Here is a 14326-nt window from a genome sequence, read left to right as displayed (position 1 = left end):
TATATGAATAATATAATAAATAATAAAATAAACAATAAATACTAATACAATAATATAATAAATAGTATAATAAAATAATATAATATAATAAATCATTTTATTTATTACAATATTTTCTGCAATATATTCCTGCAGGATAATATTATATGAATAATATAATAAATAATAAAATAAACAATAAATACTAATAATATAATAAAATAAACCATAAATACTACTACTACTAATAAAATAATATAATAAATAATAAATTAACAATAAAAATAATAATAATAAATAATCTTATTCATTACAATATTTTCTGCAATATATTCCTGCAGGATAATATTATATGAATAATATAATAAATAATAAAATAAACAATAAATACTAATAATATAATAAATAATAAAATAAACCATAAATACTACTACTACTAATAAAATAATATAATAAATAATAAATTAACAATAAAAATAATAATAATAAATAATCTTATTTATTACAATATTTTCTGCAATATATTCCTGCAGGATAATATTATATGAATAATATAATAAATAATAAAATATACAATAAATACTACTAATAATATAATAAATAATAAAATAAATAATAATAATAAAATATTGTAATAAATAATCTTATTTATTACAATATTTTCTGCAATGTATTCCTGCAGGAGGCCTGTCAGACGCTCCATAGACACCTTATATTCTGACATTAGGCCACAGAGGACGCTAATTCAGAACATAATTGTAAAACAGATAGTTTTGATGTTTTTACATCTGAAATCTGGTGGAGTACCACAGGGAAACGTCCTGGGATAACATCTTCCCCTGATCTTAAAACCCAAACCATCAGGGTGGTCGGTGGCGTAGTGGGTTGAGCAGGCGCCCCATGTACAGAGGCTACAGTCCTCGCTGCAGCTGGCCCCAGTTCGACTCCCGCACAGAGCGGCCCTTTGCTGCGTGTCTTTCCCATCTATCTGCCCCCTGCTTCCTGTCTCTCTCACACTGTCCTATCATTAAAGGCATAAAAAGCCCCCCCCAAAAAAAAAACCAAACCAACAGAGGGGAGCATGATTTTAGCCTCGAACACATTTGTTTCTCTGTTGAACTGAGAAATTACAAACTGCAACGTAAAAAAGACTTTGCAAGCCGCCGTTAGGAACTTGTTAAGTTAATCATGAGCTCATGATGGTGGTCGGGCCGGATGTTTTCATCGTGCTGAGTAATAAGCTGCAGAGGTGAAACTGAATTGCCCGTTATGACAACATAATATAATGTATAACCATGCTGAGATATGGCAACTTTTCAGCTAACAGCTCTTTGGGAATCACCTTGTTGCTGCAGAAATCCTGTTTTCTGTCTGTCACACTGTGTTATCTTTGCTGTTTTTCACACATGCAGCTAAAGAAATGGGAACAAATCTGAATTCCAGTCTAAAACCCACAAAGAGCTTCTAGATTATTCATTTCTGGTGGCATAAAACAGTTTAATCATTTCATTTATATTAATTATTCCATAATTAGTCATTAGATTATATCTTATATTCCTTTTTTAAGCTTTAAATTGAATCTTATTTACTTTTTCTTGATGTTGAATAACATATAATGCTAATTATTGTCTGTTTTTTCCTACTTTTCTACTTTTAGACGTGATAACGTTCATTATTTTGGGATTAGGATTTTTTTAAACTGAATTTCTTATATTAATTTGACTCTTTTGGTAACTGAAAGCAGTTTTAATGTAAATGTACAAAAAAGTTGAAACTATGAAGCTGTTTTTCACAGATGCAGCTAAAGAAATGGGAACAGATGATGTGTTTTCTGGAAAATGAGATTCCACTTTGCACTAAAATGTAAATATGATCAGAATTTCACAGTTTGTGTGACGTGTGAAACTGTTACAGCCGTAATGCTGATCAGCTTAAATAGAACGTCTGTTAACTGTCCCCCACATCCTGTGAAACATGTCTGGGCATGTTTCACACCTATCAGGGCTCATGATTTCTTCTTCTTTTGTGCTTCTCACTGTCTGAATATCCAGGAGAAATGTGGGCTGAGCAGCCAGCTGATCGGCCACAACATTAAAACCTGTTACCTTCCATGTGGAAACAGTTCTGACCTTCAGAGGCACATTATGAATTATTCTGCTTATCAAAGCCAGTGTTTTGGTCAGAAAACCTGTTGGTTTAAGCACTATTCAAGGCCCTATTTTCTCTCCCTTCATATCAATGCGTACAGCCACCTAGCGATAGCCGCACCTGTTACGGTGTTTGCTGCTCGCTCTGCACAGTTTACATTGGACGCATTGATATCAAAGGAGGCAAAAATAGGGCCAAGAGAGTTCTGATTTAAAAGTTTCTGTTTTCAGGCGTGGAGACGTAGGAAGTGGTCAACGGCTAAATAAAACCGCGGAATTAAATCAGTTTGAACTGGATTTAACTCTCCTGGAGAGCTTGGTCTAAAAAAAAGCTGCAGCAGGATGCTGGAGAGAGTTTACTTTCTGCTTGCTGTGTGGTTTAACACAGTAACAGTCACAATGACGTTCTTCCAGTCATTTGATGCGAACCTCCTGTGTGTGGATGACATAAGTCACATAACTGCATAACCTTTACCTTTACTGTTGCTTAGTAACGAAAAGAAGAGCTCAGGCTTTAAAAACTGGTCTTACAGGAAAAAATACACCATGGGCTTCAGATGAACTCTCTTGAGATTTAGAGTGAGACTCTGTTTCTCTATAAATGTAAAAAACAACAACAACTATGAACAGGAATGGGGGGGGGGGGGGGCAAACTATGACAGGAACAGTGAATCGGATCGACTCAACGTCATCAAGGTATTTTAGTTGTTTTGGTTTGGATGGTATTTTGTTCTTTTAGTCAGGAACAGGCAGCTCCAGATCGGTTTGATCATCTTATACCAGCTCCCGTTTCATATGATGCACATGGCCAGAGCTAGTGCTGGGCGGTATACCGCCTCACACCGAATACCGGTTTATACTTTCGTTATGATATGAATTTTTAATATACCGCCATACCGGTGTATTTGATTACACAACGGGGGGAACGCTGCGTCACGGGACACTTTTCAGTGTTGCGCTTCTAAACACGCATGTTTACTGTCTATGGGTGCGAGGAGGTAATAAGCACTGCGTTACTTTAAGGCGAAGGTGGATAGGACAGACATGGAAAGTTCTGAAATCGAAGCTGCAGAACTAGTAGAACATGCTGACAAAGAAGAACTTGTGCCAAAAAAAGGAGCCGTGTCTGTAGTTTGGAAGTTTTTTGGTTTAAAAAAATCCGACGTCGATCAAACAACCATTTTATGCAAGTGTTGTCGGGCTACAGTTGTCGCTGGAGGCGGCAACACGAGCAATTTGCTCCATCACCTTAGACGGCTAAGCATGTCTTAGAATATCAAGAATGCATGAAGTTAAGGTCAGCACCCGCCACACCAGCAGGTAACACGGGGAAAGCAAAAGGAAAGTCGAGCCAAATGTCACTTCAAGACGCGTTTGCTAGAGTTAGAACGTGAATCTACCTCATTTATTTGAATGTGAACACCTCATATTGATGCAAAAATATAATTATTGCAAGTTGCACTACTTTTTTGTATTGATTTTCATAAAAGATGTTTGAATTTTGCACAGTAAAAGTTCTGTATTTTGACTGCAATTGTGTTTGCATTCCGATTCCTCACTTCATTGGAATCATGAGTAGCACTTCAGTGTAAACAGCATCATTTTGTGGGGCGTTATTCTATGCCGGTAAAATAGACCATCCTAAGTAATTCTGTTCTCAATCTGTAGAAAATGCTGTGAACACCTAATTATGCATGAAAAAAAAATACCGTGATATGTATTTTTGGTCATACCGCCCAGCACTAGCCAGAGTCAGAAACCCGGGTGCATTTCTGCTGGCAGTGTCGTGTGATCTGGATTTTTAGGGCCAGTTAGGCCAGATACCCAGAAGATGACCCTGAATGCTACCTGCCACACGTCACCTCTGACACCCACGTGCCCATTCCCGCTGTTTTTGGGGCATGTTAAAGGGGAAGTTCCTTTTTTTTTTTAAACCTGGACCTTATTTCTGACCTAAAATCCGTTCATCTACTCATCGATAACAGTTTGGTGAAAGTCGGCGTCCTTCTGAAGATATTTAGATCACTCAGATCAGCGTATATCCATATAACGGGAGAGAACAGGGCAGAGACAATACAGCCTCTAAATAAGGCATTATCTGTCTTTATTTCACCAATACTTTAAGACCAATGAATGAATGAACGCGTACTGTTGCACTGTTAGCTCAGAGCTGCCGTGTTGTTGTTATCGGGGGCTTTCTACACACTACTGGGATGACATCATCTTTTCTCTTTAAAAAGTGCGAAAAAATTTTATGTAAATAATTATTTATGAAAGAAAAATATTTTGGTTTGGTTAAAAATATTTTAAAAAATAGATTTCAAATCCTAAAACACCGATAAGCGATTAAATTTTTTTTTTTAAATAAAGCGTTTTGCTTCTCAAAACAATATGCGTTCAACAGAGTAATAGATTTGCATCACAAAATGGTTCTCCAGGAAAAAGTCAGACCTCACAATCTCTTGGCCTGCTGACAGCCGCGCCTGTTACGCTGTTTGCTGCACGGTCTGCACAGCAGGCAGTGATACGAAGGGAGAGAAAATAGGGCCAAGAGATTGTGAGGTCTGACTTTTTCCTGGAGAACCATTTTGTGATGCAAATGTATTACTCTGTTGAACGCATATTGTTTTGAGAAGCAAAACGCTTTATTTTTTAAACCCCAGCCAACTAGCCGGACTACCTTCATCAACACCAAAACGAGGCTGGAACTCTGCTCACAGGACGCAGCAGGGGGTAAGAAGATGTTCAGAAATGATGCTGCTGATATGGGATGTTACACAGCTTCATGTCAGAAGAGGTGAACTATCCCTTTAAAGAGGCGAACTGTCCCTTTAAACAGCTTCGGGACATGTCGGGAGGACTGAGAAACAGTAACTGTAACATTCTGTAGAGATATGAGCACAGATGGTCCACCCACAGACACCCAATGTAACCCAAATAACTCAATAAATCAAACATATTTGCCTTTATTTTTGAAAAACAGAGTTAGAAAAGAAGTTACATGAAAAATAGAATATTTTGCGAATATAAATAGAAATATATATATAAAAGCACAATCGTACATCGGACGCAGTGAGCCTGAGAAAGCAGCTTTTTAAAAGTCTCATCCATCCGGTGCATTTTCCTCTCTGCTGAACTGACACTTTTCCACGTGGATCTGCTCAGTCGGTGCGCTGTAAAGAGCTGCGGACCTTCTTCTTCTTCTTCTTCTTCTCCTGCACGCGCAGACGGCCCAGACGACCCCCAGAACCAGAACAATGGCGGCCACGGGACCCCCGATAAGCAGACCGCCGGTCAGACCGTCGAAGCACAAAGTTTTGGAGGCGCAGAACCCTGAAACACAGAGAGAGATCCGACCCAAACAATCCGTCATTTCAGGTGGTTTTCTGTTTTTAAACGTTTATCAGGAGCTGCTGGGAGGATTTTTCTGCTGGTGAACGGCCGTTATCGTTCGTAACCATGGCAACGGGTGAGTTGTTTGATGCCCCTAACATCTGGAACAGCCTTCCAGCAGATGTGAGGCGGGCCTCAGCTCTGACCATGTTTAAATCCAGGCTGAAAACAGTTCTGCTCAGCTGTAAATATGACACCTGGAAGTGTTTCATCTGCACTCTTAGCTTTAAAATGAATGAATTAATGATTAATTTTATGTTTTTGGAATTATTGTATTTGCCTTTTTGTGATCTTATGTAGCTGTAAAGCACTTTGAATTGTGCTCTACAGATAAACTGGCCTTGCTTCAAGCGGAAGAGTTTAAGTATCTCGGGATTTTGTCTACAAATTTGTCCTCACTCAGTGGGGTCACATGGCACTGAAAGGATCGGATTATTGGCTAAATTACAATCAGATTGAGTTATTAAGTGCATGTAGACACCTTAATCTGACTAAGAACTGGATCGGATCGGATTCAGACCCCGAGATAACTGGGTTGAAAGTCACTCTAAACCTGCTTGTAGACGCTGAAGCACGTGGTGAATCAGACTTTGCGTTCTGCGCATGCTCCAGATGTTTTCCCGGGGTCGTGACCCGGAAGTCAAAGGAGACGATATTCCTGTTGTTGTCGCCGTCAGAAAGAAACAAACAACGCGATGGAGAATGCTCCGTTGGGCATCGAGTTTGTGCAACAAGCAGCTCATCACAGACCAAATGTAGAGGGACGTAGCTTCATCTGGCTCTGCGTTCTCCATCTTTCTCCAATGCCTGAGTTTGTTGTTGTTGTTGGTGGTGAAGAGGTCAACAGGAAGTGGCTCTATTAGCAACAGCTGGAATGGGTACAGCGCCACCTATCATACCGGGGTATGACACGCTTTGTGCCTCTGATCCCATTCATTCACCGCCACATATCCAAGGAGAATTACCCTTTATGCTCAGATAATAACCCAACTGTAGCTGTAATTAATCTCATCATGTAGACCCGCTGACTGTGTTTTGATGTCATTTTGATGTTATCTTATTGTTAGTTTTGATGTTAGCTTATTGTTAGCTGTGATGTTAGCTTTGATGTTAGCTTTGATGTCAGCTTTGATGTTAGCTGTGATGTTAGCTTTGATGTTAGCTTTGATGTCAGCTTTGATGTTAGCTGTGATGTTAGCTGTGATGTTAGCTTTGATGTCAGCTTTGATGTTAGCTGTGATGTTAGCTTTGATGTCAGCTTTGATGTTAGCTGTGATGTTAGCTTTGATGTTAGCTTTGATGTCAACTTTGATGTTAGCTTATTGTTAGCTGTGATGTTAGCTTATTGTTAGCTTTGATGTTAGCTTATTGTTAGCTGTGATGTTAACGTATTGTTAGCTGTGATGTCAGCTTATTGTTAGCTTTGATGTTAACTTTGATGTTAGCTTTGATGTTAGCTGTGATGTTAGCTTATTGTTAGCTTTGATGTTAACTTTGATGTTAGCTTTGATGTTAGCTGTGATGTTAGCTTATGGAATGACACGCTTTGTGCCTCTGATCCCATTCATTCACCGCCACATATCCAAGGAGAATTACCCTTTATGCTCAGATAATAACCCAACTACAGCTATAGCTGTAATTAATCTCATCATGTAGACCCGCTGACTGTGTTTTCACAGCAGTCACATGACATGAGAACACTTACTTAAAGGAGGACGATCCTTGGGTGCGAAATGGCTGCAGTTCACTGTAAAAGATGGAGGCACAGAAACATAATGTTGGTCGTCTTTTAAGCCAGAGTTCTGCGGTTCTGAGAAAAATCTGGTCAGAATTTTACAAAACAAGCAGATTTGAAGAAGCGGTACAAAAGGTAACATCCGTTTCTGAGGGTTTTTAAAATGTCTGCAGCGTAAAATAAAGCTCACCTGTGCAGTCAGCCTCCACCGAGTGAGTCTAAGGGAAGAAATACAGCAAAAAGAGTCAAATTAGTGTTAAAATAGTGTGATGTTAGCTTTGATGTCAGCTGTGATGTTAGCTTGATGTTAGCTGTGATGTTAGCTGTGATGTTAGCTCATTGTCAGCTTTGATTTTAGCTTTGATGTCAGCTGTGATGTTAGCTCATTGTCAGCTGTGATGTCAGCTGTGATGTTAGCTTGATGTTAGCTTTGATGTTAGCTTATTGTTAGCTTTGATGTCAGCTGTGATGTCAGCTTTGATGTTAGCTTGATGTTAGCTTTGATGTTAGCTGTGATGTTAGCTTATTGTTAGCTTTGATGTTAGCTTATTGTTAGCTTTGATGTCAGCTTGATGTTAGCTGTGATGTTAGCTTATTGTTAGCTTTGATGTCAGCTTGATGTTAGCTTTGATGCTAGCTGTGATGTCAGCTCATTGTCAGCTGTGATGTTAGCTTTGATGTCAGCTGTGATGTTAGCTTGATGTTAGCTCATTGTCAGCTTTGATTTTAGCTTTGATGTCAGCTGTGATGTTAGCTTTGATGTTAGCTTATTGTTAGCTTTGATGTCAGCTGTGATGTCAGCTTTGATGTTAGCTTGATGTTAGCTTTGATGTTAGCTTTGATGTTAGCTTATTGTTAGCTTTGATGTCAGCTTGATGTTAGCTTTGATGTTAGCTGTGATGTTAGCTTATTGTTAGCTTTGATGTCAGCTTATTGTTAGCTTTGATGTCAGCTTTGATGTTAGCTTATTGTTAGCTTTGATGTCAGCTTTGATGTTAGCTTATTATTAGCTGTGATGTCAGCTTGATGTTAGCTTTGATGTTAGCTGTGATGTTAGCTTATTGTTAGCTTATTGTTAGCTTTGATGTTAGCTTATTGTTAGCTTTGATGTCAGCTTTGATGTTAGCTTATTGTTAGCTTTGATGTCAGCTTTGATGTTAGCTTATTATTAGCTGTGATGTCAGCTAACAATAATAACCCATTGCACTTGGTCTCTGAATAAATGCACTTTACAATTGTATTCTATTTAAAAATATGAGGGGTTTGTTCTTTGTTCTATGTCATCCTGTCTTTTTTGTCCTGGGGTGGGTGCTTGTTTATTGTGTATTGTGTATTTTTGTTTTTTGTAATTGTATCAATGGCACAGAACAATTTTCTGTACAAATAAATCTATCTATCTATCTATTTGATGTTAGCTGTGATGTTAGCTTTGATGTTAGCTTATTGTTAGCCTATTGTTAACTTTGATGTTAGCTTTGATGTTAGCTTTGATGTTATCTTATTGTTAGCTTTGATGTTAGCTTATTGTTAGCTTTGATGTTATCTGATTGTTAGCTTTGATGTTAGCTTATTGTTAGCTTTGATGTTAGCTTATTATTAGCTTTGATGTTATCTTATTGTTAGCTTTGATGTTAACTTATTGTTAGCTGTGAAATTGGCTTATTGTTAGCTTATTGTTAGCTTATTGTTAGCTGTGATATTAGCTTTGATGTTATCTTATTGTTAGCTTTGATGTTAGCTTATTGTTAGCTGTGATATTAGCTTTGATGCTAGCATATGTAAGTGTTCTGGATAACTGCTAAACACATAAACATGAACATAAAGAATCTTTAATAGATGAGTTTGGGGAGGCTCCTCCTGGGACTGCACGGCTCATTATGCAACGAGAAAGACTTAAAACAGAAGTGAAACTTCTAATAACAGACTCATCCAGTAAACCACAAACTATTTGATGAAAATATTGTGATTCAGCTCCAGCTACGTGTGTGTTTGTAGTATTTGGGTTGTGATTTGAGACACCCGCTCACAGTTTTAATAACCGCTTCTATGCGTGCATTTAAAGCCTAAAGTGTGTTTTTTTGTGTTAAAGTTGGTTAAAAGTGTTTTACCTCACAACATTCCCTCGTGTAGTGCAGGTGGTCGTGGCAGGTTTTGAGGTCGATGTGCTGATCCGTTAAGCTCTCAACGAGGCTTTTGTTGAAAATCGAGTCCCGGCTGATGACAACGCCCTAAAAAAAAACAAGTTTTTTTGTCTTAAATATCAGAATAAATTTCAGAAACTCTGCCACAAGGTGAAGTTAAAACTGTTTCAAACTTTGTTTAAATGGAAAATAATTTCTGAAACTCTGAGGACCTTTTCCCCAGATCGATATTTCTGGATTTTAGACAGATATTTTACATAAAATGCACAATAAATGTTCAACTTATCAACTTATGGACTAAATTACTATACTGACAACAGCTCGGTCACCGTTCTGCACTGCTGCTCGTCATGAATGAACCTTCTGGTTTCACTCCAGGGCTCATGACAGCAACTATTCTTGTCTCATTTGTGGGTTCATAAAAAAAGCCTTAAAAAGGTGACATATTGTGTAAAACAAAAGCCCTTCTTCCTGTTCCTGGAAGCATATATCAGGGCGTCTGAAGTCACCAGCAGGTATTTTGACCAAAACTCTGTCTCAAACATGTCAATAAGACCTCAGAAAGTTGTCAGGTTGTTAAAAACAGTTTTTTTGGTTTTTTTTTTTAAATTCATTTATTTATTTATTTATTGTTTTAATTTTAATTTTAATTAATTCATTCATTTTTATTTATTTTCATTTATTTATTTATTTTTATTTATTTATTTTAAAAAAATTATTATTCATTTTTATTTATTATTATTATTAGTTAGTAGTAGTATTTTTATTAGAATTTGTATTATTATTGTTGTTAATATACAATCATTGTAAATATTAATAATTTTTTGAGCTACTTGACTAATTTGAATTTCCCCCATTGGGGGATGAATAAATAATTTTTCTATTCTAAAAAAGACAGAATATGTCATCTTTAGGTAGGTCTCATCATTCTATTCAGACAGAGACAAACAAACTTTCTAACAGCTCTCTCGGTTCTCTTTAACAAACCCAAATTTCTCCTCCGCCGCCACTTTCAGGTCTGCATGAGACGGCTGAAGGAAACCACTCCAGCTGCTGAGTCGACCACAGAAAATCAGCACAGCTGGAAAACCTCAGCAGCATTTACAGGGTTCTCCTCCCGCTGGTGTAAATGTATTTTATTTCTACAGCCCTTTACAGACAATCCTTACGATGTACCAAAGTGCTTTACAGCAGGTAATAAATAAAGAGAAGAAGAAGTAAAAACAATAAAAGAACAGTGAAATCAATAAAATACAACAAAATCAAATAAGATAAAATAAGATAAAAGTGTCATCATACTGCTGGGTATTAAAGCCATCCTAAATAAGCAGGTTTTTAGAGGCCCAGGTCAGAAATCAGACACAGCTGGACGGGGGGCTTATTCCAGAGCCTGGGGGCAGCTTTGGGAAAAGTCTCGCTCACCCCAGGGTTTGTATTCTGACCTGGGCACTTCCAGCAGAAACTGATCTGCTGGCCTCAGAGCTCTACCAGGACTGTTCAAAGCTCAGATAAATACGACGGGGCGAGGCCGCTAAGAGCTTTAAAAACAAACATTAAAAGTTTAAAATCAGTTCTATAAAGGACAGGAAGCCGATGGAGGGAGTTAAGAACAGGAGTGATGTGCACACGTCTGTTGGTGTTGGTTAAAGACGGGCAGCAGCGTTCTGCACCAGCTGAAGGCGGCTGAGAGAAGACTGGGAGACGCCCACATAAAGAGCATTAAAACATTTTAACTTTGGCCAGGAGACGCAGCTGGAGAAAACTAGTCCTGACGACATTGTTTAATATGTTTGTCCGACCTCAGATCAAAGGTCAAAGGTCACTCCCAGATTTCATGCTGGAGCTTTAAAACCTGCTTCAGCAGCTTCTTCTTCTGCACCTCAACATATTAAGGAGCATGGACTCACGTGGGTGTCCTCCCAGGAGGCGGTGCAGCCGGAGCAGCCGGAGCAGCCGGAGCAGCCGGGCGGCTCAGACAGCTGGAACCTGAACGTGCCGTTTGGAAGCTGCGTGACGTTGCAGTGCAGAGACGCCGCTGCAGCTGGAGGACACAGAAACATCAGCGTGGCCACCAAACCTGAAAGAAGAAACCAGCAGGAGGGAATAAACTGTGATGCTTTGAGTTATCAGAGAGCGGCGGCTGGGTTTCATGTGACGAAGATGGTTCTCAGGTGAATAAATCTCTGATAGTCTGCCAAAGGGCAGATCTGCTGTAATAAAACTAACCGATCCAGATGTTTGGGCCCTCAGGTCTTTCCCCAAACTGCTGCTGCTGCTGGATGGATAATTCCTAACTTACTCTAGCACTAGTTCTGCTCTTAGCTGTTTGGTTTTGGAAGGAAATGCACTTATGATTTCATGTAACCTGAAGTTCTTTTGCCTACCGATGTGGAACACACTTATTGTAAGTCGCTTACAACGCTAACTAGTCGCTAACTATCATCTATTAAAGCTCCGTTTGCAGCGTCTGAAGTCACCAGCAGGTATTTTGATCAAACTCTGTCTCAAACATGTCAATAAGACCCCAGAAAGTTGTGTCAGGTTGTTAAAAACTGTTTTTTTTGTTTTTTTTATTAATTATTTTTATCCCCCCCCCCCCAATTTTTTTGTTTATTTATAATAATAATAATTATTATTATTATTATTATTAGTTAGTAGTAGTATTTTTATTAGAATTTGTATTATTATTATTATTGTTGTTGTTAATATACAATCATTGTAAATATATATATTTTTTTTTAAATTCTTCATTAAATGGTCTCAGAACCATACAAAGCTTTTTCTAGGTTTCCTTATTCAGGAAAGCACAACTATCAGAGGTCAAAGTCACACCTGTAACTCAGAGTAAAGCTCAGAGTTCCATGTGAGGAGAAAATAAACCTCACATTGATGCTGTTGCTTTCCTTGCAAACCTGCAAACGTGTTGACTTCAAATGACTCTTCAATCTGAATTCTGAGCAAACTGAACACATCTGAGTGCTTACGGAGGGGAAGTGGAGTCATGAATCATTTCCATGTAGCTCTAACAGCAGACTTCCACAGAAAGGTGCACGCTCTGCACCTTCTTTGCCCCAGCTCCGTCTCTACAAACAGAGAGGGCTGTTGACATGCTGAATCAGCCCCATCAGGGCAGCTTTATGATGGAGTTTAACATTGAGGCTGTGAGCGTGCACGCGGGGAAGTGCCACAGCGCTGCGTCACAACAGGCGTGTTAAAACACCGACAAAGTGAGTTAGAATCTGCTTTGACTCCGGTTTATGGCACCAACAGTTAAGATAAAACCGTACAGTAACTTTAATTTTAATAAGTATCTATAACTTTAATAAGTATCTATAACTTTTACAAGTATATATAACTTTTACAAGTATATAGAACTTTTACAAGTATATATAACTTTAACAAGTATATATAACTTTAACAAGTATATATAACTTTAATAAGTATATTGAACTTTAATAAGTATATTGAACTTTAATGAATATATCTAACTTTAATAAGTATATAGAACTTTAATAAGTATCTATAACTTTTACAAGTATCTATAACTTTAATAAGTATCTATAACTTTTACAAGTATATAGAACTTTTACAAGTATATATAACTTTAACAAGTATATATAACTTTAATAAGTATATAGAACTTTAATAAGTATCTATAACTTTTACAAGTATATAGAACTTTAATAAGTACATATAACTTTAATAAGTATATAGAACTTAAATAAGTATATAAGTTCAAAAAATTCTCTGACTAAGGCACTCCCAATTAAAATGTCTCTATTAATTGACAAGTCCCATTTGGACATCTTAAAAACAAAGCCCACGCGTAACCCTAACCCATTTACGCGTTTCATTTGACTTCGTTTGTAGCGTCACGTGCGGCGGACACAGACAGGTGTAAGTAACAGGTGTTGTCTCGTGCACCGCCTGCGGAAACAGCGGTGCCAGAAAGCGACGCGGCGCGCACGGTTCACCGCTGGGTGTCTGCGGTCTCAGATGATGCTGAAACAAAGCTGCTTTCTGCTTTCTGCTTGTTTGTGTTTGTTTCAGAAGGATGAAAGCAGCTGTAGCGCAGCTTCTGACAGACAGGATGAGCTCAGAGGGAGTTTATCTCCTAAATTCCTGTAAAATCTTGAATGAGCCCCAGAGAGGACAAAGGTTTGCAGTAATCATGGAGCCTGGAGTCTGTTTGTGCTGCAGCCATCCGAACAGAAACAGTCCCACATGGAGCTCTGAGTAGCAGCAGCAACACTCACCGAGCAGCAGCCCGCGGCAGGGTGTCAGAGTCCGGCTCATGCTGTCAGCTCCGCCCGCTGGCTCCTCCTGAGGACCGATACAGACTGAGCTGCTGAGCGGAACTCCTCTTTATATAATATAACCTTATAAACTCCGCCTTTTAGCAAAAGGGAGGCGCGTTTTCTCTGATTCCTGATAATCATGTGCAGACTCATGGTGGGGGATTTTCACTCATGTGTAGATGTTAACGTGCAGAGGACAGGGTTGCCAACTCTCACGCATCTGCCGTGACACTCACTCTTTCAGACTTAGTGTCACGCTCTCACGCTTAACAAAGAAATCTCACGCGAGATATTTTTTTCTTTCTGTGTGGACTTTTTTCACTCTCGTTCTATAATTTCCGAATGCTTAAACTCATGGACCACAGCAGAGCACGGGCGAAACAAAGGGTTAATTTCCCCCTTCTGCGGTTACTTCTCTCAAAGACGGCGTGTCATTGGTGGGGACAGCCTTGCTATCTGTGATTGGCTCACCTTCTGTAGCGCTATGCCTGGCTTGTTGTTGTTGCTAGGTTGGTTGCTAAGCGGTGATAGCGGGGAAACAGCTGACGAGGTGACCGGACTTTGGTTCGGAATCATCATGTCCGACTCGGGCAGGAAAAGAAAACTGACGGCCATGCATTTTGGCTCATTCAT

General features: G+C 38.7%; 1 protein-coding gene across 1 annotated transcript; it reads right to left on the bottom strand.

Annotated features, from left to right (window-relative positions):
• Positions 1–5089: 5089 nt before the first annotated feature.
• On the bottom strand, positions 5090–13721 carry LOC142399937 (uncharacterized). The gene is made up of 6 exons (XM_075484496.1): positions 13652–13721; positions 11303–11472; positions 9363–9482; positions 7445–7472; positions 7225–7266; positions 5090–5459 (listed from the first exon to the last, which is right to left on the bottom strand). Exons 1-6 carry the CDS (start codon positions 13689–13691, stop codon positions 5230–5232), a joined length of 630 nt encoding a protein of 209 aa, XP_075340611.1. The 5' UTR covers positions 13692–13721; the 3' UTR covers positions 5090–5229.
• Positions 13722–14326: the final 605 nt, after the last annotated feature.

The sequence above is a fragment of the Odontesthes bonariensis genome, chromosome 15 (genome assembly GCF_027942865.1).
Source record: "Odontesthes bonariensis isolate fOdoBon6 chromosome 15, fOdoBon6.hap1, whole genome shotgun sequence".
NCBI lineage: Eukaryota > Metazoa > Chordata > Actinopteri > Atheriniformes > Atherinopsidae > Odontesthes > Odontesthes bonariensis.
This window is presented reverse-complemented; position numbering and strand designations above follow the sequence as displayed.